Consider the following 27,953-nt stretch of genomic DNA (forward strand, 5'->3'; position numbering starts at 1 on the left):
TCAGGCAATAACATTATTTTATACCTTTTATATTTTTTTCTTTTTGGGGTGCCGGGGAGCAAACCTAGGAACTCAGGTCCCAAAGCTCATGTACCACTGAGCTACACCCCAGCCCTATTTTGTGTTCCTTATGCAGATGTTTTGGGATTCTTTCAAGTGTTTTCAAACTTCTCATGCATTGATTGATTGCATATCTTAGCCTATAGAGGTAACTCCATAACCATGCAATGAAGGAACAAATAAATGTAACTGAGAACACAGAGCCCCAAATCCAAAAGCTCCTCTAAGAAAAACCTTAAAAGACTTCAGAGGGACCATAAGTAAAGATGCTTGGCATTTTGCCACCACCAGGGATTCTGAAAAATCCACCGGACCACTGGAATCTGTCCTGGGAGCAAGGCAGCCACCTCCCCTCCCGCTGTGCCCTCTAAAACACGATCCCAATTGCTCAGAACCTTGCAGGCACACTTAAGAGGAGACTCCGTGGCTTTTTAAGACTTTAATTCAAATCCATCAGCGCTCTTCCAAGGAGGTTGACTGGCGCGCACCGGGGGTGCAGTCACATTCTAGATGGAGCTAGAATCCTGAAAGCCCACTAAACCATTGCCACGAATTCCCATTTCCAGAGATGCACATTCATTTACGAGTATGAATTTTCTGGAATACCGTCCATCTGGTTTGCTCGACGGAGGCTTCTGGTTTCATAGCACCAACACTCTTTTGTTCTGTGATATATTCACGATTTTGCTTGGATGGGGATCATCAGCGGACGCCTCAGTCAACACCATGAGCTCACCCCAAGGGCTCTCCCTAAAGGGTCAACCTGCTTTGAGTGACAGAGGCCGGCCAGACAGACAGACAGACACCATAAAACAGTGTTCTCACCATGTCCCAGCCCAGCCTGTTGGAGAGGGATCCCCTAGAACCCAATCCCCTATCATGGCCACCCAGTGACACACGCAGCCCTTCGCATCGGTGCCAGTGATGAGGATAGGTGTGAAATGGTGGTTTGGAATTGGAAGCAGCTGTCCCATCCCCAGGACACTGAGCGTGCTCCCAGAGGAGCCCAGAGGAAATGGCTTTGGAGAGTGATCACCGAAGGTACTTGGCACTGAGGTAGAGATGCAGAGACCGAGGAAGGACTGCTCAGAGGTCACCCACCGCTTGCTGATGTCATCACTTAGCAAAAAGCATCTATCTCTAGTTTCTGTTAGTGCAGATCAAGCTGCTACCCCTCCGAGTGAGAGTCTTCATTTTTTTTTTTTTTTTTTGTGGTACCTGGGATGGAACTCAGGGGCTCTCAACCCCTGAGCCCTGTCCCCGAGCCCCATTTTGCATTTTATTTAGAGACAGGGTCTCACCGAGTGGCTTAGGGCCTCCCTTTGGCTGAGGCTGGCTTTGAACTCGAGATCCTCCTGCCTCAGCCTCCCGAGCTGCTGGGATGACAGGCTCAGAGGTACGGAATACGCAGTCTAATGTTATGAGGTTAATCAGATAATTAAGGTATGCATAATTAGATAATTAAGATAGGCACCGAAGTGGAACCCCATAAAGGCTGGACAGGCAGCACTGAGGCTACACAGCACTGGAGAACTCTTTCCAGTAAGACCAGAGACCAGCATCCGGGGTCCACTAGGGCTATAGGCTTGCTCTCTTTTGCTGACAAAGGGAAGGATCGACCTCTCAGGAAAGCCCGAGAGGCAGGGTAGGGAGCTCGGGGGCAGCCAGGGTGGCTTGGAGCTGGACCTTTAGCATCTACATAACTCTGGGCAGGCACTGGAGTTGGTGAATCATAAATAGAGGCACAGGGTTCCCCCCGGGAGGGGTCAGCGGTGGCCGCCACGCACGCGCATCAGTGTAGGAAGCGGTCCAGCTTCTCCTGAATGCGCGCGAAGGCGTCCTTCCCCATGTAGTCGATGCGACCTTCCTCCCACTTCTTCCTCTCCTCCTCGGGGCTGGGCTCCTTGAGCTTCTCCTGGATGGAAATCTTGGAGACGGAGGCGGCCACATGGACCTGGGGGACACAAGCAACCGCACAGGGTCACCAGCTGTCAGTCAAGCAGCCACAGAGGCTGCACCGTCCACGCACTCAGCCCTCACTTCTGCAAGATGGTGCCTCCCGGGCTCCAAACTAAACCCATGCCGGGTGTCACACAATCTGGCAAGGTGACACTCTGCCTAGCTTGTCCGTGGTGCTGGAAACCGTAACTGTGTTCATGTTTGCTTTCCCCTAAGAATGAATCCCTAACCACTAAACCCCACTCCCCACCGGCACTCGTTAGATTAAATACTTTCACCTGCAAAAACCTCAATGCTCCTGCGCCATCTTAAAAAAAGGAAAGCTGGGAATGGATCCACCATTTGACCCAGCTACCGCCCTTCTCGGACTATTCCCTGAGGATCTTAAAAGAGCGTACTATAGGGATACTGCCACATCAATGATCATAGCGGCACAATTCACAACAGCTAGACTGTGGATCCAACCTAGATGCCCTTCAATAGATGAATGGATAAAAAAAATGTGGCATCTATACACAATGGAGTATTACGCAGCACTAAAAAATGACAAAATCATAGAATTTGCAGGGAAATGGATGGCGTTAGAGCAGATTGTGCTAAGAGAAGCTAGCCAATCCCTAAAAAACAAAGGCCAAATGTCTTCTTTGATATAAAGAGAGCAACTAAGAACAGAACAGGGAGGAAGAGCATGAGGAAAAGATTAACATTAAACAAAGATGAGTGGGGGGAGAGAAAGGGAGAGAGAAGGGAAAGCATACGGAAATGGAAGGAGACCCTCAATGTTACACAAAATTACATATAAGAGGTTGTGAGGGGAAAGGGGGGCTGGGAAACAAGGGAGAGAATTGAACAACAGCAGATGAGGTAGAGAGGGAAGATGGGAGGGGAGGGGAGGGGGGATAGTAGGGGATAGGAAAGGCAGCAGAATACAACAGTCACTAATGTGGCATTATGTAAAAATGTGGATGTGTAACCAATGTGATTCTGCAATTTGAATTTGGGGTAAAAATGGGAGTTCATAACCCACTTGAATCAGATGTATGAAAGATGATATATCATGAGCTTTGTAATGTTTTGAACAACCAATAAAAAAAAGAAAAAAAAAAGAAGAAAAAAAAAGATGAAGAAAAATGGCACCACATGTAAATAAAATTTGCAATGCTTTACACGTCTAGGGAGGATCACCGAAATAGTCACATACAGATTTGACTTCAATTTTCTCCCTAGGACGGCAGGTTCTATTTTCCTAATGGGCAGGTGGATGTATATCCACGCACAAGTGTGTAAACGCAAACACACGCATCTCACTTCTATTTGGTGCTCAGGTGGATCAAAAAGAACCCGTGCCTTAATCACTTCTCACAGGACTAGAATGAGAGTTTTAAAAGTCTGCACATGCATGTATATCATCGATCTGGGTATTTATCCACGTAGACGGACACACGTATAGACGGATGGACAGAAAGATCAATAAAAGGATAGATACAACATAGAGATGGATGGATAGATATGATGGGATGGATGGGCGGATGGATGGAAGAGTGGGTGGATGGATGGGTGGGTGGGTGGGTGGATGGGTGGATGGGTGTGTGGATGGGTGTGTGGATGGGTGTGTGGATGGGTGGAATAATGGGTGGGTTGGTAGATGGATGGATGGGTGGGTGGATGGATGGATGGACGGGTGGATGGATGGGTGGATTGGTGGGTGGGTGGGTGGATGGGTGGAATAATGAGTGGATGGATGGATGGGTGGATGGGTGGATGGATAGATGGATGGATTGGTAGATGGGTGGATGGATGAATGGGTGGGTGGGTGGAATAATGGGTGGATGGATGGTTGGGTGGATTGGTAGATGGTGGATGGATGGATGGATGCAGTGCGTGGATGGGTGGGTGGGTGGATGGGTGGGTGACAGATGGACAGATGGATGGGTGGAGGATGGATGGATGGGTGGATGGATAGATGGATGGATGCGTGGATGGATGGGTGGGTGTGTGGATAGATGGATGGATTGGTGTACTGATGGATGGTTGGTTGGTTGTTTGGTTAGTTGTATGGATGCATGGATAGATGAGTGGATGGATGGACAGGTGGACAGATAAGTGTTGAAAGATCAATGAATAATAGATGGATGGGTGGATGGGTGGGTGGATGGGTGGATGGATGAGTGGGTGGGTGGGTAGATAGATGAATGGATGGGTGCACTGATGGATGGGTGGGTGGTTGGTTGTGTGGGTGCATGGATGGATGGATGGACAGGTGGACAGATCAATGAATGAATAGATGGATGAGTGGATGCATGGGTGGATGGGTGAAGGACAGATAGATAGAGATAAGGAGAAAGACAGATGGACAGATGAAATACGTAGAAACAAATGGATGGTAGGTAGATTTACATGGTGGATAGAAAGCTATAGTAAGGGGCTGGGGATGTGGCTCAGGCGGTAGCGCGCTCGCCTGGCACGCGTGCGGCCCGGGTTCGATCCTCAGCACCACATACAAACAAAGATGTTGTGTCCGCCGATAACTAAAAAATAAATATTAGAAAATTCTCTCTCTCACTCTTTAAAAAAAGAAAAGAAAAAGAAAGCTATAGTAATTTGACACATTGTTCCCAGATGTGGGTTGGGTTGGGTAGACTTGGTGCTGGGCGGTTGTACCCTGGGTGTTCTTTTTCCTCTATGTCTCTGTCTACACACACACACAGATGGATAGAAGGATAGAAAGACCAATGGATCCATAGATTAATTGATGGCCACTTAGACACATAGGAATTGCTGGATAGATTCACAGATAGCAGGATAGATACGTGGCTGTGTGGATAGGTGGATGGATGCGTACGACAGGTGGGTGGTCTGATGGATGGTTGGATGATAACAGATAGATAATAGATATGATAGATGGATGAATGGATGTTTGGGTAGATACTTGAGAAATGGACTATGGACAGATGAAATACATACAAATCGATAGGTGATAAATATATGGGTGGACAGTGGGTGGACACACTCCCAGGACATGGGCCCTGGGGGCAAACGAGTGGCCGGGGTCCTGATGGTGTACGGGAGGCAGACACACAGTAGGGCTTCTTCCAGTTCACCTTCTCGTCCTGCCTTCTCCACGCTTCCCCCAGTTCTTGCAGGTGGGTAGCCCAGCTCCTCCTCCCACAGATGCTCAAAGGATGAGACCCACTCACCCAAGATCCCAAACCTACCAATGGCTGGGCCACCAGGCAGATGTACCCAACCTTACTCCCACGCCATGTCACCCACCACCAACTACAGAGAGGATTCCCTGAGTCTCCTTATCAGCGCACAAGGGCTGAACGTGCTGAAGGGACAAACTCACACATCATAACAGGTGGAGTTTTACAAGAATTCTTGTCACCAACAGCGTTCCATGCCAGTCCACACTATGACACCTGGAATTCACCAACCCGACCGGGTGAGGAGGAGAAGCAGCATTCACACTTTCTCCAAGGGTGAGTTCCCTTATGGTATGCTACAGTTTGGATGTGGAATGTCCCCCAAAGGCCACACGGGTGGAAGGCTTAATTCCGGGTTTGGTGCTATTGGAAGGAGGTGGGACCTTTAAAGGGTGGGGCTTAGGAGGAGGAAGTGAGGTCATTGGGGGAGTGGCCTGGAACCTCAGCCTCTCCTCTCTGCTTTCTGGCCACCCCAAGGGGACCAGCTTCCTCCACCTCACACAATCCTCAAAGCACCTGAGCTTGAACTGAAAGCTCTCAAAGTATCATCCAAAACCTTTCGTCTTTTTAAGTCGATTATCTCAAGGTATTCGCTCTAGTAACAGAAAGCTGACGGATACATGATAGATGAGGCGATATTCCAAATCGGTGGGTAAATACATTCAACCCAGGCCCAGTTCCCAATGCTGGAGGGGTGTCATTGAAGGGGATTATGACCTTGAACGGATTTACTGCTGCCTAAAGAGAGAAGGCATGATTTGATCGTTCATTTATAAAGAAAAAAAGTTGCTGATGGCTTTCATTCAAAGCACCAGAGAGAATGAAATGCAGGATGCCAATGATCATAAGAGGAAGGAAGAGAAGAACGAGTGTCCCATTTCTCAGTCATGGAAGAAATAGTGTGTTTGATTTGCAGCTATGCATTCCCCCCTAAACAGCACCCCAACCTTCCTTCACAGGACAATTCGGCATGCAGCCCGCCATCTTGAATCTACCCCCAAACTTTCTTCAGATCAACTTCTGATGGAAAGCTTTTGAGGACAGAACAGGCAAGATCCGAGCCAAAGACAGGAATGAGGACACCAACCAGCCCCCAGCAAATGGCAGAGAGAAGACAGGTGGATCAGAGGCAGACAGAGCCTGAGTTGGACAAGCTGAGGCTGAAATTTTGGATTAAGGATGGATGTGTGCATTGGGCTGGCTGCAGAGCTGGCTGAGAGCATCCATCAGGAGTGATGGGCAAGGCAAAGGGATGCAGGTGTCACCTCCAGGGTTTCCTGAGCACCGGGGTCTCTGCAGGGCTCCCCAGGGACCTCCTGACTCGGATCCAAAGACGACTCAGCTGGGCCACCTTTGACTTGATTCGCTGCCTGCTAGAAACACAACCATTCCATCATTAGTCTTCAAGAGGATGCAGGGAATTCTCACCTTAGCCCAAAGGACGGAGGAAACGAAATAAAAATTAAGACGCCCTACTAGATAGCCTTTGGGGGGAGGGGAGTACCAATGCTTAAAAAAATAAATAAATAAATAATGGGTGGCTCAGGAGGCTGAGGAAGGAGGATTGCAAGTTGGAGGCCAGCCTCGGCAACTTAGAGGGGGCTTAAGCAAATTAGCCAGACCCCCGTCTCAAAATATTTTAGAAGGGCTGGGATGTGGCTCAGTGGTTCAGCACCCGTGAGTTCAATAACCTAGTGGCAAAAATTTAAAAAAGAATGAAAATATTTCAATTAAAGTTAAAAATTAAAAATTTTCAATTAGAGTTGGCTCCTCTTTTTCACAGGGGCTATTTCCCAGGACCCCCAGTGGATGCCAGAAGTCTTGCACAGTACGGAACCCTGTGTATGGTTTTTTCCCCAACCTATGCGTAGTTCTGATAAAGCTGAATTTGCAACTTTGGGCACCGACGGGTGTCCTCCACACTCCCGATGCAATGGAACAAACTCGGCATTTAGACCCTAATAAACGTGATGCGCAGGCAGGTCCCTAAGAGCCAAGGCAAGGTTAGTATCCTTGGTGACTGGAACCCTACCAGGCAATGCGGTGGTTACAGGAGAGTGTCCCAGTCACGATTTCAGGCACGGCTGTAAGTCCCTCCAAAAGTTTTGAAAATTAAGTGAGATGCCCCTGCCATATTATTTGTTTTTGTTTTTGTTTTTATTGGTTTTCTTTTCTTTTTTTCTTAAATTATTTTAAATATAAAGACAAGGTCTCGGGGCTGGGGATGTGGCTCAAGCGGTAGCGCGCTCGCCTGGCATGCGTGCGGCCCGGGTTCCATCCTCAGCACCACATAATAAACAAAAATGTTGTGTCCGCCAAAAAATAAATAATAAATAGTTCTCTCTCTCTCTCTCTCTAAGATAAAAAAAAAGACAAGGTCTCATTAAGCTGCTTAGGTTCTTGCTAAGTAGCTGAGGCTGGCCTCCGTCTGGCAATCCTCCTGCCTCAGCCTCCAGAGCCGCAGGCGTGCACTACCACGTGGCTATTTTCTGTTCCTTGCTAAAGCCCTTAGGCGATTCAGGGTGAAATGGGAAAACCCAGGGTCTGCTCGGCTGATGCAGATCTTCTGAGAGAAAGGACAAGCGACAGACAGGAGCCCGTGGGAGAGAAGGGGCCAGTGTACCCGGGTGGGTTGGGTCTCAGCGACGTCTGGAAATGGCAGGGCCAGCGGTGGCCGAGGCGCACACGGGATCCTGGCCGGAATCAGGGTGTCAGGGCAGCCTCCCGTCTGTTATGAAGGAAGAGCCGACAGGTGAGACCCGGACCTTGGCATGGACACAGCTTTACCAACAGGTGGGCAGGGTCCCTGCCTCCAGGGTGCCGGGGGCACCTGACCTCAGGCGCTGAGAGTGACGGGCTCACCGGTGTCCAACGTGGATCCTTCTCTGTTCTCTCCCGTGGGATCCCACCTGATGCCGGGGTGCAGCCTCCTGGTGCCTGGACAGGGTGGCGCGTCTCCATCTGACCACGGAGACCGGGCAGCTGGGGCACGACGCCCCTCCGTGCCAGGCAGCAGGAGGACACGTGCTTCCCGCACCCTTCCCGGTGAAGGGCAAGATGTCCCCCCCAACCTGTGCCCACTCGGTCGGTTGCCACGGGAAAGGAAGAGCTATGGAGACCGAGTCCCGCGGGTGCCAGGCAGTGTTCTCTGCCGTAGCTGCTCTGAGCACAAAGTCCTGATGCTCTCACAGAGTCACAGCTGCAAGGACAGAGCAGAACCCCGGGTCCCTGAACAGCTTCACGGAGCCCGGGAAACCTGTGCCACCCAAAACTTGGATGCGACTCAAATCAGAAGCCAGCTTTCAACTTGGAGGGACAATGATGCCCGCCTGTCATCCCAATTACTCAGGAGGCTGAGGCAGGAGGATTGCGAATTGGAGGCCAGCCTCAGGAACTTAGTGAAGCCCTAAGCAACTCAGCCAGACCCTGTCTCAAAATAAAAAAATGAAAATGAAAATGGGGCCAGGTGTGGGGGCACACACCTGTCGTCCCAGAGGCTCTGGAGGCTGAGGCAGGAGGATGGCAAGTTGGAGGCCAGCCTCAGCAACTTAGCGAGGAACTAAGCAAATTAGTGAGACTCTGTCTCAAAATAAAGATAAAAGAAAGGGCTGGGGATGTGGCTCTCTGGGTTCAAGGTTGAGTACCAAGGTCCTGCACATTCCTGAACCTCCTCGCAGCCCTCTGAGGACACTGGTTACCCCCTTGCTCTTGGTGGTGAGGGGTCTAATTTGCAGTTGGAGACACTTGTCCACACACAGGAGCTCGTTAAGGACAGAGCAGGACCTGAGCCTGTGTCCCCCCGGCCCTGCTCCTGAACCCTGCGCTGGGCACAGGGTCCATGCACCCTGGGGCCTCACGGGTCAGAAGCACGTAAATCCCACAGGAATGAAGAGCTGCTTTGACCCGTCAGGACTGCGAAGGAAATGTCCTAAATTCTAACCCTGCCCACATAAGGAAAAGGACCTGCGTGGACACCTTGCTCTCTGCCACTCGCTTGCTTTGGTCATGCAAGGGACCCGCGGTGGCCTTGGAGGATAAAGGAAGCAATAATTTGACTTTTTTTTTTTTTTTTTTGGTACCTGGGATTGAACCCAGAGGTGCTTAACCACTGAGCCACATCCCCAGCCCTTTTTTATTATTAATTTTTATTTATATTTTATTTTTGTTTTATATTTCATTTTGAGGCTGACTTCAGATTTGGGATCCTCCTGCCTCAGCCTCCTGGCTGAGTTGCTGAGGCCAGCCTCAGCCTTGGGATCCTCCCGCCTCAGCCTCCTGAGACACTGGGATTAGAGGTGTGTGCCACCGCGCCTGACCCCACAGGTTTATTAAAAACAATACTAAATAAAACATAAACCTAAAAAAATTGTCAAATCAATATCCCCCTTATTTTTACCAATAACTAGGAAACATGTCCCTCTTTACACAAGATGAAGAGAGAGACCCAAGATGAGCGTTTAGCAATAGTATGGGCCCAACGCAGCCTCTCGGCCAGGTTTCAGGAAGCCGGTGAACAAATGGGTTTGTCATTACGGGACTGATTCATCCACTGCCTGACATTTAGTTCACCTTGAAAGAAGAGACCGTGGCCTGGGGCACAGTCCAGAGACCCGTGGGTAGCTCTAAGGAAGGACAGGCTGACGGAGCAGAGAAGCCCAGAAACGAAATCGAAGGAAACCAAAATTTTGCTCTCCGTCCAGAAACATGTGACAGTTGGAAGAGGGATACCAAAACAAACCTCTACTGGGCAAGGATAGTCTGATTCAGAATTTCAAGTTATTTTTGCAAGAATTTTTTTCTTCCATAAACAATGTCTGGCCTTCAATTTCCAAAAAATTAACCATCCTGTGAGAAGACAAGATCAAATGAGTGAAAACCAAGAGAAAAACCAAACCAAACAACAAGCATCAGACCTGCAGGAATGCAGAAAAATGATGGTTCAGACACAAGACCATTAGCAATGAGAGAAATAGACTCTGAAATCGGGAACTAGCCACAGAATGTCCATGAGGTAATGACACTCCAGCCAGTTTTTGTTGTGACTTATCCACATCTGCTCGCTTTATGGCTGCATAGTATTCCACTCTAGGAATTCGCCTCGATTGGTTCACACATTCACCTCTTGATGGACACTTGTTCCATTGCAAAGCTACTATATATAAAAGTGCTATCATCTTTATGGACATTTGAAGCCAGCCTCAAAATCAAATATAAAAATAAAAATAAAATATAAATAAAAATAAAATATAAGCTTTCATTTCTCTTGAGCAAACTTCGGAATGGAACGGCTGCATTATGCAGTAGGTGCATGTTTAATGTTCAAAGAAATTACAAATTTCCCACCTGCATATATTGTAATTTTGTTTGCAGGAAAACCAAAGAGAATGTTGTGTCGTCGCATGAAAAAATTTCAGCACACCGTCTGGATTCAAAAGTCACATGCATTTCTACATGCCGATATCAGAAAAAAAAAATTAAGCAATGCTATTTACCTAGACTCAAAAATTAACAAGCCTAACAAAACACAAAAGTCCACTGCAAAAAAAAATATTAACAGTGTTGAGAGAAATTAAAGATATAAGTATAGAAATGGACCAAGTTCATAGAGTTGGAAGGCTCAGTACCTTGGAGACGTTAATAATCCTAAAACTGGTTTATAGATTGAACGAAACCCCAGCCAAAATTCTGGAAGTTTCTCTTTTTAGGAGAAAAATCGCCATGCTAATTATTTTATATAAAAATGTCCCGGGGTTAGATAATGGCCATCATTAAACACTCAAAGGTAGCTATTTTGAATAGAGACTGCTAGAATTTACACTCAGCTTTTCTGCAGTTATGAGCACTTTTTTTAAAAAAAAATAGTATCTCAACCTCACCAAAAAAAATAAAAATTAATAATAATAACAACTTTTTTTTTTTTGAGGGGTGAGTCTGGTTTTGGCTCCTCAAAAAAATCAAGACTCCAGAATCTGCAATTCAATAAATGGCCATAAGGGGGCAGCAGGGCTGCAAAATTCATTCAGAAAAAAATTTCATTCAGAAAAAAAAAATTCATTCAGGAAATACACGGGGTGCTGAAGGGAACCCCTCCCATTTAAAACTGCAACGACTGTCATTTTTTGGGGGGAAATAGGCTCCTCATAAAATACGCAGGCGCCGTGGTACGAAGGTGTTCCCCAAAAGTTCATGCTTGACAGACAGACGTAACCCCCAGAACCATGGGTTAATGGTGTTGGAGGTGGCGTTTGGAGAGGTCATTGGGGCTACGTGAACTGATGAGGGTAGGACCACCCCCCAAAGTGGCTTCAGGAGAACAGGGGAGACAGACCCGAGCTCGGTTGCTTTCTCTGTCTCCCCACGGGACATCTCTGCCATGAGCTCGAGAAACCTCTTTTCTTTATCAGTTTCCCCGCTCCACAGCATTTTGTTATAGCAACGTCAAATGGGGCCAAGGCCAGAGTCAATGTGCCCAACCACTATTCACAGAGACCAGGGCGGCCGAGGGGGACAGGAAGTTGAAAGGTGAAAACTGGATTTACACCCAGCACTTTTGTCCCCCTTCCTATTTGGACCATAGATTTCTCTCTGATTCTAGCGTGTCCCTCAAGTGTTCACTCTCTAGAAGTTTGGTCCCCAGTGCGGTGACATTGAGAGGTGGCACATCGGATCATGGGACCCACTGAAGAGCCCCCAAAAATCCTGACCTGTCTGGACCTCTCTCCTTTATCCGTCCCTCGGTCTCAGGTAGTTTATGAGAGCAATGATAAATAAACACACTGGCTCATAATGGCTTTGACTTCCCAGCTTTGGACTCTAAAGGAGTGTGAAAGGGACCCGTTTTCGGTACGAACTCTGCTTGGAATTCTAAATTCTGTTCTTTTCCTAAGAAATATTGAATTTTCTTCACTATTTTTCATGCGGGGAGGGATACTACTGGTGATGGAGCCCAGGGATTCTCCACCACTAAGCTGAACCCCCAGCCCTTTTACTTTTTTTTTTTTTTTTAATTTTAAGACAGGATCTCACTAAGTAGCTGAGGCTGGCCTCCAACATGCGATCCTCCCGCCTCAGCCTCCCACATTGCCAGGATTGGTAGGTTGAACGTAAGCAATGAATTTTCTACTTGTATTATTTTTTACTTCATGATGAGTTCAGCAGGACCTGAGCCCATGGTCAGCAGGGGCTCCCTCCTGAGCCGGGTCTCTGGGGCTTTTCTGAAATCGGAGCAGGTGGAAGGCTGGGGGTGGGGGTGGGCAGCTCCCAAGATGGAGTCAGCTGTTGATTCTGGGAATTGGCTGATTCTACATTTTCCCTCCTATAAGGACCCTTAGGATGATGCGGGTCCCCTGGGATAATCCACAACCCTCTCTGCAACCCCAGCATCCTTGACTCCATCCCATCTGCAAAACCCCCTTTGTTAGTACAAGGTTGTGCGGGTCAGGGCATGGGCGTCTCTGGGCAGAGTGTGGGAGGCGGGTACTCACATCTTCCCATCCTTCAGGGGACGTCCGGGTCTCAGCCACCGTGGTGGATGTGTTCTCCAGAGCAGACCGCGGGTGGCCCGATCCTGGTGCAGAATTTGCACACGGCACCTCAGAAGGGGCAGCTGAGTTTGCACACGGCTCTGCAGCACTGGGGGCTGAATTTGCACGCATCGCCTCGAGGCCATCTGAGCAAACCTGCACACACACACACACACACACACACACACACAGGACACATTTTTACTAGTCCGCTCTGCTCTGGTCTCCCCGGTCATCCTGCCCCGTGGGTGTGCAAGAGCTGCCCATCAAATGGAAGGATTTGTGCAACTGGATTCCCAAGAACCTGTAAATAACCCACAAGTGTTCTGTGTGGCAGCCACTCACCCACAAGGTGGCCCGAGAACCAATAAACTCCTTCCTATTTGCTCCTATTGAAAGCCTTCAAAGGTTCCCGAGAAGTAGCATCAGGAACCACTGATTTCTTTTTTTCAAGCAAAAATTAAAGTTGACCTCCAGCCAGACGCGGTGGCCCACGCCTGTGATCCCAGTGGCTCGGGAGGCTGAGGCAGGAGGATCGCGAGTTCAAAGCCAGCCTCAGCCACAGCGAGGCCCTAAGCAACTCAGGGAGACCCTGTCTCTCAATAAAATACAAAGTAGGGCTGGGGAGGGGGTGTAAATACCTGTCTGATTGTTTTGGGAGTAAGAAAGAGGGGGGAAATGGACCTGTGTACTGGTTCCGTGCAGATGCAGCTATTTGAAGAATATTCTATTTTGCATCCGCGGTTGGAAGGGAACCGCGATATGGAGCATCCGCGGATATGGAGCATCCGCGGATACGGAGCATCCTCGTGTTTAGACATAATGGGGAGAAGCCAGGGGAGCTGTGGGTCTTGGCGGGGACAGGCTGGTCCTCAGCCGAACTAGCAGAGGAGCGTCCACTCACGCGGAGCCCCGCAGGTCCCTGTCTCTCCTGCGCACGGGCGGTTGGGTACAGAGGCCGCGCGCCCTCCTGGAACAGCCTCCACCAGAGATTCAGGAAGGTCACGTGCTGCTGGGGGCCGGACCCCGCGCCCTGCTCCGAGACGGAGCCAGTCTGCGGGTCGTACGTGCAGTTCCAGGGCTTAGTGGACCCCAGAAAGTGCACCACCTTCGCGCTGGAGCCGAACCTGAGGAGGAGAAAGGACAGATTCCGATTTTCCACCAGAGGGCGCCCGAGCACGACGGTGGAGGTCCCCACCAAGAGCCACCTGGAGGGGAACCGTCTGACCCGCTACCACTGTTGACAGGGACCTTAGTAGGGCAATGATTGACAGTTACTTTGGGTAAAGGGAACAACATTTTGGGGGGATTTTTTTTCTGTGTGTGTGTGGTGCCGGGGATGGAACCCAGGGCCTCTACATTCGAGGTTAAGTGTTCCGCCCCTGAGCCCCATCCCCAGCCCTATTTTGCATTTTATTTAGAGACAGGGTCTCCCAGAGTTGCTGAGGGCCTCGCTCTGGCCGAGGCTGGCTTTGAACTCGCCATCCTCCTGCCTCAGCCTCCCGAGCCGCTGGGTTCCCAGGTGTGTGCGCCACCGCGCCGGCCCCCTAAAGATCATTTAAAAAATCCACATGTGCATCTTTTAGAAAAAGCATCTCTGCCCTGAAATGCTTTGCATCAACAGTGTTCCGGATCTCAGATGTTATGAGGTCTTGGAAAGAGCATAGGTGCATAATGAGATATCCTGAGCTGGGCTCGGTGGCACATGCCCGTCGACCCTGCAAGCTGGGGAGGCTGAGGCTGAGGGAGGGTCTCAAGTTGGAGGCCAGCCTCAGCAGCCTCACGAGGTCCTCAACAATTTGGCGAGACCCTGTCTTAACATAAAATATCAAAATGAGGCTGGGGATGTGGCTCAGTGGTTAAGCACCCCTGGGTTCCATCCCTGACACCCAAAATAATAAATAAATAAATAATGAAAACGTCATAAGATGTCTTGGGTATGTGTCACATCTCATCATGAAATTAATTTGCTTCACCTGTACCTTACACGCACAGCCTGAAGGTCATTTTCCACGGTATTTGGAGCACACCTGCGCTCTGCCCGGGACCCACACACAATATGACATGTGGGTACAGATCTTGGGTTCTGCAGTGTGTCAGATTTGGGGTTTTCTGACAAAGGACACTCGGCTGGTAATTCATTCTCTATGAACCGAGAGACCTGAGTCGTCTCCCTTGAGGTCTTCCTCCCAACTGGAAGGAGACTGCAAGGTGATTTGCGGCTGCTGGTTTTGCACGGTCGGGGATGGTACCCAGGCTGGTCCAGCACCCCACCTCTGAGCTGCACCCCGCGTCCACACATCAGTCCTATATAGAGGAACGGAGGGGCAGCTTCAACGACCTCATCCTTCAAAGGATGGGGACGAGAAAATAAAATAAAGAGCTTTCGTGGCAGATAACACAAGCTGCAAACAAAACGCCTCTAAAAATAAAAGAAAAAGGATCAAAGATTCTGAAATCTCCCCTTCTGAACCTTTTTCCGGTGCCATTCATTATCACTCCCCAAGTGCTTTTTGGACATTATTTTTTTTTAAATTAACTCCCCATGAAATTTTAACACCAAAGGCGCATGGTCTGAGATTCACACATTATTTTTTTAAAAATATATTAACAACAAAAAAAGACTATTTGCCGTCCCCAGAACCAATTTCTGCCTCCCTGGGAGCAGCAGGACCCCTGCTGGGTAATGCATACTCTGGAGTTATTCATTTCCTGGATCATTATCACATTTTGATTTCATTTTAACGTCTCCTCTAGCAGCAGAGCTCCAAATTTTGGGTCTCAGGACCCCAGGGAAGAAAAAAAAATCACTGAAGACCCAAAGAGGTACAACCCCATGGAATTCATCTTCTCTACTTTACCATCATAGAATCTAAGACTGAAAAATTAAGGAATACCGTCATCTATTCCTTAAAAGAAACCCACTATACATAAATTTCATAATTATTTTTTTTAACAAAAAGGAAATCCCTGTATTCAAAACAAATACATTTCTGGGTGCCATGGTGCACAGACCTGGAATATGAGTGACTCAGGAGGCTGAGGCAGGAGGATCGCAAGTCAGAGGCCAGCCTTATCAACTTACTGAGGTCCTGGCATACGGGGACAGGGTGATCTATTTCCCTTTCCTCTACGAACAGCTGATATCTAATCTGGGAGATAAAAACAACCAAGTGGCTACAGCCAGTTGGGGTTCAAGATGGCGGAGGGCTTACTGTTGGAAGGCTGGACTGTAGGTGTAGGCTGCGTTGCTGGTCAGGTTGTAGATGAAAGGCAAATGCTTATGGATGTCCGCCGTCGGCCAGTCACTGAAGAAACTGTTCAGCAAGCCTTGATCTGCGCCTGGGCCACCCGCCAACACAAACAGAGGTCAGTAGAGTTGGGTGCAGTTCTCAGGTTGGCCCGACATATGAGAAGGACCTAAGGTCTACACTGGCCTTGAGAGGTCCTCTCCGCCAGCTACAGTGTTCCTGCTCTTCTTGACAGTGATCGGCTACCCATACCATTACTAAAATTCAGGGTGTGTTCCCTACAAGATCTGCATCCATTGCCCCCCAAAATTAATAATAAAACTATATACAACCTCCAGCGTCCTCCACTCACCCCCAGTGAATTCCATCTGGTAGTTAAAATGGCTTTCCCATTGTTATGTTAGGACCGTGCAGACTCTTGGAAATGGGCTACATGAATTTTGCATGAGATTTTGGGGGACCTGGGGGGACAATGACATGGTATACATATGAGGTATGTCCCAAAAGCTCATGTGTGAGACAAGACAAGAAGGTTCAGAGGTGAAATGATTAGAAGAGGTATAACCTAATAGTGGATTAATCCACTTGAATGGACTCACTGGGTGGTGACTGCAGCAGGTGGGGTGTGGCTGGAGGAGGGGGTCCCTGGGCTGTGCCTCTGGGGTCTCTGTCCTGTCCCTGGTGAGCAGAGCTCTCTCTGCTCCCTGGTGCCCTGTCCTGAGCTGCTCTCCTCCTCCAGGCCCTGCCGCCATCTTGTTCTGCCTCCCCTTGGGCCAGAGCCATGGAGTCGGCCACCAGGGACTGAACCTCGGACACTGTGAGCCCAAATAAACTTTTCCTCCTCTAATTGTTCTTATGAGGTCTTTTGATCACAGTGATGAAAAAAAATCTGATGATAACCATTTTTCCCCCCTAATTCCCTCTCAGGGATCACCCTGAGCCCCTTTTTCCAAACTGGTCTTATTGAAAGTCAGCCCCGTTCACTGTTTTTCTTCCAATGTCCACCTCCAAGTTACACGTGCAGAATACAGTGTTTGCAACAAAGACCGTGCACCCTGCAAAGCGGACAACATCGGTTATTTGGTCCTTCGGAGGAAGGTTGGAACACCTGTTGTATACGATCGGCATTGCCAAGGTGCTCTCTCTACCTGGGAGGGAGTTTTCCAAAGGTTCTCCTGGCTGCTGCATATTGACATAATAGCTTCTTGATGTCTCCCTGTCACCCTGCCTGGCTCACTTCTCAATGTGCACCTTTGTCTCCAGGCTCCAGCTCGTGGATGCGAGAGACACGTTGAGCTGGGTATAAAACCGGACTCCGGCAACGGGTCCTCTCTGCCCTGCCGACTTCCAGGCTGCCCTCACTCACCGTCAAAGCTGCCGTGCTCCGTGGCATGCTGCAGCAGGAGCTGGTGGGTCTCCAGGGAAGGCTGGAAGACAAACACCCCGCTATTGAAGCAGTCGGGCCATCCCGGATCCGGGGCTGCGGAGAGTTCTTCCCTGTCAAACAGCTCGTCGATGTTGTGCAGAACCTGGCGAGGCAAAGCCACACATCTGTCGCCTCCATTGGGCAACCGAAAAATTCCACAGGGACCTAGAGTGAGCCCAATGCACCTCTGGTGCCCGGAAAACTTAGACCAATTTTTTTTTTTTTTTGGTGAGATTCTTAAAACTTTTAAGGTGAAATGAGAAACGTTGGTGAGAAAGACTCCTCTCCAGTTTACCTGCAGTTGTTGAGTCTGCACTGGGTCTGGAACGATTTTCTCACGGATCTTAAGATTCTAGAGTGAGGAGGATCATCCTTACTTACATCAGCAAGTGTGCAAAATGGAACTGGGATCCCAGGAAGGGACATGGAGACCATCCATATCAAGCAGATACTGGGTGAATTTCGTCGCAGAGTGGAAATGGTCTCCCCAGCCTCAATGCCAGCCTCTGGGATACGCCATCTTGAGCCAGCACCCATTCTTGGGGGTTCTAGAACTTTCTTTTATTTTTGCAAAACTCTTAGCTTGCCTCCTGTGTCTTGGAGCCCATTCAAAAACCCCTTAGGATTTGTTTCCGTTCCACGAAACTCAGAGCGAGACCAAAATGCACTTAGTACCTTTAGGCTACCCAACATCCCAGTTCAGCAACACACTGTGCCCTTGAGAACTTGACCCCTAATTGCAACTCCCTCTAACACGTACTGGTTTCTAAATCATGCCATTTGGCAGGGGGCGACCCTGTTTTGGAAGACAGGGTGCTTCACTACCTCTTCCTAAAGAGGTGCTTTTGCTTAACCAAAACTGACTCGCAGTAGACCAACTCCGTCTTGCGTTCCAAATCCCCAGTGGCCATTTTGAAAATGCCCATCCCATGATAGTTCTAAGGTACTACCCCCCAAATGACATCGGGGGATGCCACCATTTGCAATTTCGGGGATAGCGCGCTGTCCAATCCGGAATCAATATACAACCGAGACAAAAATATTTTCCCACTTATGCTCTTTTGAGCAGATGAGATAATGTGGCTGGAATGGTTTGGATCTGGAATGTTCTCCACAGGCTCCTGTGTTAAAGGCTTGGTCTCCGAAGCAGCAATGTCCAGAGCTGGGGATTTGGGAAGTGATTGGATTGTGAGGGTTCTGAGCTCATCAATGGATTAATCCATTGATGGATACCTAGATGAAAGGGTTATTGGGAGGTGGTCTAGGCTGTAGGAGGTGGGACCTAGTTGAGGGGAGTAGACCGTGGAATGGTACCTCTTATCTCTGGCCCTTTTCTCTTTCTTTCTCAGCTCCCCTGAGCCAATCAGCTTTCCTCCACCACTCCCTTCCGCCATGATGTTCTGCCTCAACTCAGGCCCAGAGCAATGGCGCCAGCTAACCATGGACTGAGACCTCTGAAACCGTCAGCCAACATAGACCCTTAGTCCTCTAGGTTGATTCTCTCCGGTATTTTGTCATGGCAATGGAAAGCCAACACCATGGTTCTCGAACACTCTTTGAGAAAGGATCAGTCTTCAAATCCTTCCTGTCCTCACCAGGGTCTAGCCTACTGCCCCTATGTTATTGGGTGGTTTGGGCAAATTGAATCTCCATGGTGCAGACAGAAGCACTCACCACCTCTTGGGAATTGACCTGCAAGAGCTGCCATGCCATTTAGGAACAGGGTCATATTATGACGTAGAGGCATCAAAGCCTCCTCATCAAGCCGAGAAGTTGGACCTCTCCACTCCCTGCACTCACCAGGGTGTCGGCATCCAAGAAGACGCACTTGCTGTAGTGAGTGAGGGTCCAGCAGTGGAGCTTGGTGAGGGTGACCCCCAGCTCAGGTCTCTTCAGAAATGCCAGGTGGATGTAGTCTTCGCTGTCCATCAGATTGACTTCAATGACCTCATCGAACACCCGTGAGAGGACATCCCTGATAAAGACATGGGTCAGCAGAGGACCATTAGCCCAGGACAACACTGTCCTGCCAGAAGATACCCTGGAGCTGCTCCCAAACACGGAACAAAGCTCCAATTCCCACCACACCCACTGAAGACTCAGCATTTGGGGTTGTCTTCCATGGCTGTCTCTCAACTGGGCACACTTTGCCCTCGTTCTGGAAATGACCCCAAATGGGACAAGCATACAGATTGAAGAGAACTGTTCTAGATAGACTGACTCAGGTCATCTCTTAGAAAGGTAGCTTCCTTCATAAAATGTGTGGGCAGGGAGGTGTGAACGCCAAAGTGATGGGAACCCACAGATGTCCACCGCAATCTCCCGTCAATTTTTGCTTTACGTGTTCAAAACCCACATTGTTAGTTGCATACAAGTTTGAAGCTCAGATCTTGAAATATTATATTTTTTATCAAAATAAACTTATCCCTGGTCCATTATGATTATTCTTTTTTTTAGATTTGGCTGACACTCTACTTCACAGTGACCTGGAACATGTTATGATGATAATTTTTTTTTTTTTTAAATTTGAGCAAGCGCTAGAAAATGGATAAAAGTATGAGAACAGGACACCAAGACCCGACAAGGAAAAGATTCCAATTTCCAGAGCAGAAACAATTTGGTCAGCAAAATAACATATACAAAGCATTAAAATAAATGTTTCTGGGTCTCTATTCAAAAGTTTTTGCAATGGACAATCCGGGAAGAGGGAGGAGGATGATCTTGGGAAAGAATTCCACATAATAAATACAGAATGAATGAGGAACAGAGAAAATCTACGGTAAGCAAACAGCACCATAATAATTCTTGCAAGCCAGACTCACTGACGGATGCTTAGATACGTGCGTGAATGTTTGAGGAGAAACATTTGGTTGCATAAACCTAGTATGTCTGTCCCAGGATATTTATTCTCCATAAAGGGAAAAATCATAACTTGATAACGGAGAATGCCAACTGTGCCTACTTCATTTATTCTTTGTCAATGTTTCTGAAGGGGACAGACAGACCTGGGTGCTGGGACACGAGGTCCAGGGGACAGTTCTATCAGTGGCCCCCAGTGCTGACCCCACAGCTTCCTTCCCAGAAGCCCTGCACCTGCAGCCCTGCCTGGCCTCCGGGCACAGGCTCCGCCACCTTCCTCACAGACCACCTGTGACCTGCAGGGGACATGCAGGCAGGAAATCATGTCCCTGAGAGGAGCCAGGTGACCCTGAAGGGGGGACTTCTGTGACCTTGATGCAGACCTGGTCCTGGGACTCAGGGAGACGAGGATCCTTCCTCCAACCATAAATCGCACTGTGGCCTGTGACCTCAAACCCTGCTGTGCGGCTCTGCCCATCTCCTAGAAGTGGAATATGTTTCGTGCATACAGTCAGGAAGCACTCAGGTTGTGCCTTTGCAGACAGGCTTGCACCACAATGCCTGGGAGAGGGGTGGTCTCCTGGCCTCACACCCCCGGTGGTTTGTGGTCAGGGGCCACTCTCTGTCTTCTGCCCCCTTAACCAGTGCGTGAAAATTCAACCCGGTCTGCGACGTCCTACCTTACCCACGGTTTCTGTGCGGTCCTCTCTAAATATTTAAAAGACCATTTGGAGTCAACATTAAGACGTATACACATGGCTAGGCACGGTGGTGCAAGCCTGTCGTCCCAGTGGCTCAGGAGGCTGAGGCAGGAGGATCACAAGTTGGAGGCCAGCCTCAGCAACTTACAGAGGCCCTGTCTCAAATAAAAAATAAACAGGGCTGGGGATGTGGCTCAGGGGTTAAGCACCCCTGGGCTCAATGTTCAGTACCCCCCCCCAAAAAAAAAAAAAGAGAGAGACACATAAATATGAACAACACTGACCCCTGCTAAGGACATAGAAATCATGAGAATCACACAAGGGTTGTGGGATTGCATCAAAAATCCATAGATGGGCATCATTCAAGGGATGGAGGGACAGGGAGCACATCACACAGGGTCCCCTCCCCAGAGACCCGGGTGCACTGACTTCTCATGCATGGTCATTTTGCCCAGATCTGACATCTCCTGTATGAATGCGAAAGTTAAATGGACCCAGGGCCAAGGTCCACTGTGACCAAATGTATTTTCTTCCCTTGATCTCTTTCTGTTTGGACACTGACAGACTTATTGGATCAAGAGGAAATACAACCTCGGCACCCATTCATTGGGAGGACCTTCAAGAGAATGGGTCACAGCCAAGAGGGTCCAAATCTGATCATGTTGCTGGGCATCCAGCTCAGAGATCCACCCAAGGAGGCCACCATTTTAAAAGACATTGGCCAACCTTGGGAGGCAAAGACCTCAAAGACTAAAGCAAAGACTGACACGGTGTGACTATTTGAGAGGGATGGAGACGTGCTCATCACACACGCACGCCCGCTACTCTGTCTTTGCTTAGTGATTTATAAGGGTTCTTTATATATGAAGGATGGTAGCCAAACTCTGCAGGTTGGGAATGCATTTCCCACTTTGCATATCGATCTCTCTCTCCATCCAGCTACGATCTACCATCCAAATATCTTAAGTACATATACCTACCTACCTATCATCTGTGTATCATCCATCAATTCTACGTGGTTGTCACAACCTGGGTGGGGTTGCTCCTGGCTCCTGGTTTCAATGACCTGCCATCAACCGTGATCCCAAGCTATTCGGCGGAAAATTCCAGAAAGAAACAATCGGCTGAGGCCCAGAGCAATGGAGCCACCAACCACGGACTAAGACCTGCTGAAACCAGGAGCCAACATAATAAACCTTTTGTCCAACATAATAAACCTGGATTTTCTCAGGTATTTTGTCACAGCAACGTAAACTGACTAACACTGTGGTTCCCGACCACTCCTTAGGAAAGGACCAGACTTCCAATCCTGCCTCCGCCTCAGGAGGACCCCCCTGAGTTCTAGGTGGTTCCGATGGACTGAAAAATCCACATTGGAGACAGAAATGCTCATCGGCTCCTGGGAAGGAACCAACCTGCAAGGGGGGATTGAGAGTATGTCCTGGGTCCCCTTGGACATGGTGACCTTTACTGCATTGGGGTGCATGTGGAGTCCCCAGCTCTTACCTGAGCAGGCTGGACACCTGAGGGGTGATCAACACCACCAGCTTCCTCATCGTCTTGTGATTCCTCAAGGACAGGCCCAACACCAGGGCCCCCTGGCAGTAAATATCGTTGGTGGCCAGCGTGACGAAGGCTTGTGTGGTCACTGGGGGTAGGACAAGAACATGAGGGTTACTCTCCTGAGAGATTCCCTAAGACACTGGTTCAGAAGTAGGGCTTTAAGGTGATGAGGGATCATGAAGCTCTGACCTCATGGGTGGATTAATCCACTTGACGGATTTTGTCGTGTGGGCATCACACAATCTACTTATACCAACGAAATGGCTACGGTGTCCACACAGCAAAAATCCCCTAATAATACACTTCTGGGAACACCTGGATAAAGTCCACACAACTATATTCTGAAGTCTATCAAGCGTCCCGTGGATCAAAAGGATTAATCCATTTGGGGCTCGATGGATGATGGGAGGTGGGACCTAGTTAAAGGAAACTAGTTAGTAGGTGTGTGCCCTGGGCTGACCTTTTCCCCAGCCCCTTCCCTTCCCTTCCCTCCCTCTCTCTCTTCTTCCTGATTGACAGGACCTTCCCACCTCCATTCCCTTCCGCCATGTTTTTTTTCTCCCTTGGAGCCAGTTGACCATGGAGTTTACCTTTGAAGCCATGAGCCCAAGAGGAGCCGTTTAGCTCCTCTCAGGTCACTTAGTCACATCAGGGAAAAGCTGATAGAGACACTTTGTCTGGTGGAACCCGAGGTCCAGGGGACAGTTCTATCAATGGCCCCCGGTGCTGACCCCACAGCCTCCTTCCCAGAAGCCCTGGACCTGCAGCCCTGCCTGGCCTCCGGGCACAGGCTCCGCCACCTTCCTCACAGACCACCTGTGACCTGCAGGGGACATGCAGGCGGGAAGTCATGTCCCTGAGAGGGGCCAGGTGACCCTGAAGGGGGGACATCTGGGACCCTGACGCAGACCAGGTCCCAGGACCCAGGGGGACGAGGACTGCAGTGACAGAGCCACAATCTGTGTCCTTAGGTGCTGCAGTCCAATAGGGGACAGTAACCTGAGCCATGAACACTTTCAAAGCCACATGGACATTGATCCAGGAGGCGGCTAAGGGCTGAAAACCAGTAGAACTTACCGCAGCTCCCAACACCTGATTATCAGACGTGAATCCAGAGACCCCCGCCCACCTAGAAACGCAGGGACACGCTGTGTGTCCACCCCATCGTCCATTCCCACCCCAACTCCAAGACAGGTTTCAAAGCCCAGAGAAATCGCCCCCCCCCCCGTGCCTCACTGAGCCAAAAGTCACCTGTAATTGCAAAGCCACAAAAGTCCCCAAAATAACTTTTCTCTCCAGCCTCCAATAGAAACTAGATTAAAAATAACCCGAGAGGGACGAGGCCACCCAAGGCAGACGAGTGTCCCAGCGAAGTAGAGACGGGGATCGCAGGCTGGATGTGGGGTCCCGCAAGAGACAGCTCTCCATGGAGCCCAGGGATGGGGTGGTGGGAAGACAGAGGCTCAGGGAAGCCGGTAAGAAGGGGACACCCAGAATTTGGCTTTGGCTTTAGTTGTTTTCCCCCCCATCAGTGTGATCAAAGGAGCTGACAAGGAGAAGTTGATCTGGGCTCCTGGTGGCCGACTCCATGGCTCTGGCCCAAGGGGAGGCAGAACAAGATGGCGGCAGGGCCTGGAGGAGGAGAGCAGCTCAGGACAGGGCACCAGGGAGCAGAGAGAGCTCTGTCACCAGGGACAGGACAGAGACCCCAAAGGCACAGCCCAGGGACCCCCTCCTCCAGTCACACCCCACCTGCTGCAGTCACCACCCAGGGAGTCCATCCAAGTGGATTAATCCACTATGAGTTTACACCTCTCACAACCCAATCATTTCACATCTGAACATTTCACACCTGGTCTCATGCATGAGCTTTAAGGGGACCCCTCGTATCCAAACCATAGCGTCTTTTCTCCCAAAGGTCCTTTAATTCCAGAGGGTTGCTAATAGCATTATGGACACCGTGTTCCAGTGAGGAGGAAGATGGGGTTGGGTGCCCTAACAGCAAGGGACAGGGAGGGCACAGGCGTCAGCTATCAAACCAGCAATTGATAGCTTCATACATTGGGTCTGTAGCTCCACAGGAGGACAGCAGGAAGGACCGCTGACCCTGGTGGATATTACACATTGAACACCATCTCCCCAAAGTCCTCTGCCGCAGCCCTGGCCCCAGGACCTTGGGACGTGCCTGTGGGTGGAGACAGGTCTTTGCAGAGGGAATGGGGGTGCAGTGAGGTCCCAGGGTGGCCCTGACCCAGCAGGACTGGGGTCCTCGTAGAGGAGGAGATGAGGACATAGACGCACACAGAGGGACGCCCCGGGAGGACACAGGGAGAAGATGGCGGCTGCCAGCCCAGGGGAGAGGCCTCGGGAGGAGCCCGCCCTGCCCAGCCTGGACCTCGGACCTCCAGCCTCCAGCCTCGGGGACCAAGGGGCAATAAATGTCCTAGGACCCAAGATGGACGAAAGAACTATAGACCGGGCTTATGACTCATATTAACAGCACCCGCGAGTGGAAGAGCCCTCTGTCCGGCCACCAACTGTCCCTCCGGTCAAGAACATTCACCCGTGAAGGGAGCGTAGCCTCCCCGGGGCCCTTGGAGGCCATCTAAGCTGCAAAACCAGCTCCGCAGACTTGAATGCAGTTTGCTTTTAAGACATCGGGGTGACCAGCTTTGGGGGGCAGCACCCAGGAGCAGGCTCCAGGCCCCAGGTCAGCAAAGCAGTCACTCTTAAAAAATCAACTCGAGGCTCAGCCAAGAGTCTTCAACGGAGTCTGCCAAAAAGTGGTTATTTCTTGGCCTCCGCCCTGCATCCACCTTCCATCTCTCCCCCCCAAATAACACCACGGGCTTCTCCCGGGGCGTCTTCTCTGCTCAAAGGTGGTTTTTGATTCCTGCAAAGAGCTGAAAACCCCCAAAGCAGGTCCAGCAGGACATTCCAAGCCTGGTCAAGGAGTGTCCTGCGGTGGGCCGGCTGAATGCTGGCATTGTACACACCCCCAGCGGCCTCGGGGGGCGGGGGACATGTGGTGGCCACTCAGGAGAGCTCCACCGTGATTCTGGGAACAGAGGACCCTTTCTGTGGCTGCCGGGAACAGAGACTCCCAGTCCACCCCGAGAGAGAGACCCTGCAAAGCCCGGAGCTCGGAGAAACAGGATCGAGGTCTCTGGTCAACTGTCCCAATGTCCCCTGCCCAAGCTCAAGGGCAGGGAGACCCGGGGCTGGGCAGTCTGCAATCCCTGCAAGTTGGTCATCGAGCCCAGGCCTGCTGCCCGTTGGGGGAATCATTGGGACAAGAAAAAATAAATAAATCTGTCACCCCAGCAGAGGCTGAGGCAGGAGGATGGTAGGTTCAAAGGCAGCCTCAGCCAAAGCGAGGCCCTGAGCAACTCAGGGAGACCCTGTCTCTAAATAAAATGCAAAATAGGGCTGTGGACGGGGCTCAGGGGTTAAGCACCGAGTTCGATCCCTGGTACCCCCCCCCCAAAAAAAAATTAAATAAAATAAATAAAACTCATGTTCTGACTCTGAATCGGCCTCGTGCGTTATGGGGCGCTCTGGAGCCGAGATTTCTTCCCAACCCTCTCCCACGCAGTGAGACTCTCAGCTTACTATTACTCCTATGAACCCAGCTCCTCTGATCCTGTACGTGACACTTTCACAGGAGGACAATTGTGACATCTGGAGGCCCCCCTCTGTCAGGCCATAAATCACCCCCTCCCACGGCTGCTGAGTCCCCCGCCCCCCAGCTCCGGCCATATCAGAAGCGCTCCTCCCTCGGGCCCCAGAGACCCGGGCGCGGCAGCCAGTTGGGGACTCAGGTTGGGGGCAGTGGTCAGGGTCAACGGGGGGGGGGGGGGGGTGTTCTGGAGCCAGCAGTGGCTACTCACCGGACATGTTGGGAGGCGCGGCCGCTGCGGGCTTCCAGAAGAGCCTGAGCCCTGGCGCGGTGGATGGATCCTCCTGGCCCAGGCCTGCGGAAGGAACCCTGGGTAGCAGCTCCGGCCACAGTCCCCAGACCCCAGGCCCCTGTCACCTGCGCCCACACCTCCCCAGCGCAGGGTCAGCCTCCACCCTCCACCTGGGCTCCCCACCTCCCCAAAGTCACCTGTGGCCCTGGTGGGTGCAGCCCACCCCGCGAACCGCAGCCCCTGTGCGTCCCAGGGCAGCCTCTGAACCTGGTGTTCCAGGGCCCCACGCGGGTGTCCTCAGTCGCCTACCCGCGCCCCACACCTCCTTCCAGTGCCCGCATCCTCTGCCTCCAAGGGGGACCCGCGAACCGGGCTCCTTGTCCTCTCCGGGACCAACCCTGCGCCCTGAGCGCTGCACTCCCCAAGTCCTCCCACGTCGCCGGGCCTCTAGCCTACCCCGAGCCTCCCACGCAGGGCCTCCCGCTGCGGCGCCCCAGCACCCGCCCCCCCAGACCCTGCGCGCCATCCCTGCTCCCTCTATCTCCCCAGCGCCGGGCTCACCTCCTCCACGGGAGCCTCCCGCTGCCTCCCCAACCAGCCTCCCCTCTGCTGCCCCCAAGATGCCTGAACCCTGCAGCAGCCCTGGCCCTCCCCGGCCCGCCCAGGACCCTCGCCGCCTTCACCTCCCGCGGGCTCCTGGCGAGGCCGCGTCCCGCTCCCTCCACCCGTCCCGCGTCCCCTACGCTCTCTGGCGGCCTCCGTCCCCGGCCTCCACTGCGCCCAGGCCATCTCCACGAACCACGCTCCTCTGCTCCCTCCACAGCTCCTGGGCGCTCACCCCGCAGCCTCCGCCCGGGCCCGCGCCCCCTCCCCAGCCCTCTGCCCTCCCGCGCCCCCAGCTCCCGCCGCCCTCGGCAGCCTCCATCCCAGGCCTCCGCGGCTCCCCGGACTCCACGCCCCGCTCCCCCTGCAGCCCCCGCACCTCCGCGGCCCTCGGGCGGCCTGTGCCCCCGCGCCGCCCCGCAGCCCGCGCGGCACGATTGGCCTGTCGCAGGAAGCCCGGCCCCACCTCCGCCGCCGCTCGTCTCGCCCAGCGGTGTCGCAGCCCCGGCCAGAGAGCCCTCGCGCCGCCTGTCGCCCAGCCTGGGCTGGCTGCCAAGAGACAGAAGAGGGGACCTGGCTGCGCTCCACTCCCGAGTGCCACCTCCCCTCCCCCGGGGGCCGCTCCCCGCCGCCGCAGCCAGCGGTTCCTGGCTCCCGGGTTTGGACATGTAACCTTTACTCAGCCAACCCCTAAGCAATGTTTGCTGTGGCTTCCCCGGCGCGGGCCCCAGGCCAGCGGGCGGCTCGGCGGAGGCCAGGCTGGGAGGCCCCTGCCCGGGAGGCGGGATTCCAGTCCCCATCTGATTGGATGCGCGCGGGAGAGAAGGGGAATAAATGAGCGAGCCCGGCTCAGCTGTGGGGTGCGTGGGTGGTTGAGTGCGTGCACACGTG

General features: G+C 51.3%; 1 protein-coding gene across 17 annotated transcripts; it reads right to left on the reverse strand.

The window, feature by feature from the left end:
- Positions 1 to 484: 484 nt before the first annotated feature.
- Gyg2 (glycogenin 2) lies at positions 485 to 27,785 on the reverse strand. Of its 17 annotated transcripts, none has more exons than XM_046443415.2 (12): positions 27,529 to 27,785; positions 26,439 to 26,522; positions 22,492 to 22,633; positions 19,226 to 19,400; positions 17,366 to 17,426; positions 15,964 to 16,090; positions 13,653 to 13,875; positions 12,710 to 12,904; positions 8,061 to 8,186; positions 7,849 to 7,953; positions 6,491 to 6,598; positions 485 to 2,014 (listed from the first exon to the last, which is right to left on the reverse strand). In XM_046443415.2, exons 1-12 carry the CDS (start codon positions 27,728 to 27,730, stop codon positions 1,853 to 1,855), a joined length of 1,710 nt encoding a protein of 569 aa, XP_046299371.1. In that variant the 5' UTR covers positions 27,731 to 27,785; the 3' UTR covers positions 485 to 1,852. The 17 variants fall into 17 exon arrangements, with proteins under 17 accessions (XP_046299371.1, XP_046299370.1, XP_046299368.1 ...); XM_046443414.2 differs by having other exon boundaries at positions 8,088 to 8,162; positions 17,366 to 17,528; positions 27,529 to 27,779; XM_046443412.2 differs by having other exon boundaries at positions 8,061 to 8,162; positions 17,366 to 17,528; positions 27,529 to 27,779.
- Between the last annotated feature and the right edge of the window lie 168 nt (positions 27,786 to 27,953).

Source organism: Marmota monax, unplaced genomic scaffold, assembly GCF_021218885.2.
Source record: "Marmota monax isolate L192 unplaced genomic scaffold, Marmota_monax_Labrador192_F-V1.1 WCK01_AAM20220418_F8-fsc00168, whole genome shotgun sequence".
Classification (NCBI taxonomy): Eukaryota; Metazoa; Chordata; class Mammalia; order Rodentia; family Sciuridae; genus Marmota; species Marmota monax.

Coding starts and splice junctions, on each gene's coding strand:
- Gyg2 (XM_046443410.2), bottom strand. CDS start 27,730: ATGTCCAAACCCGGGAGCCAGGAACCGCTGGCTGCGGCGGCGGGGAGC. Junction 17,529..19,225: donor TCTTGGATGCCGACACCCTG/GTGAGTGCAGGG, acceptor TTGCCTCGCCAG/GTTCTGCACAACATCGACGA. Junction 16,091..17,365: donor GGAGCACGGCAGCTTTGACG/GTGAGTGAGGGC, acceptor CGGGTGGCCCAG/GCGCAGATCAAGGCTTGCTG.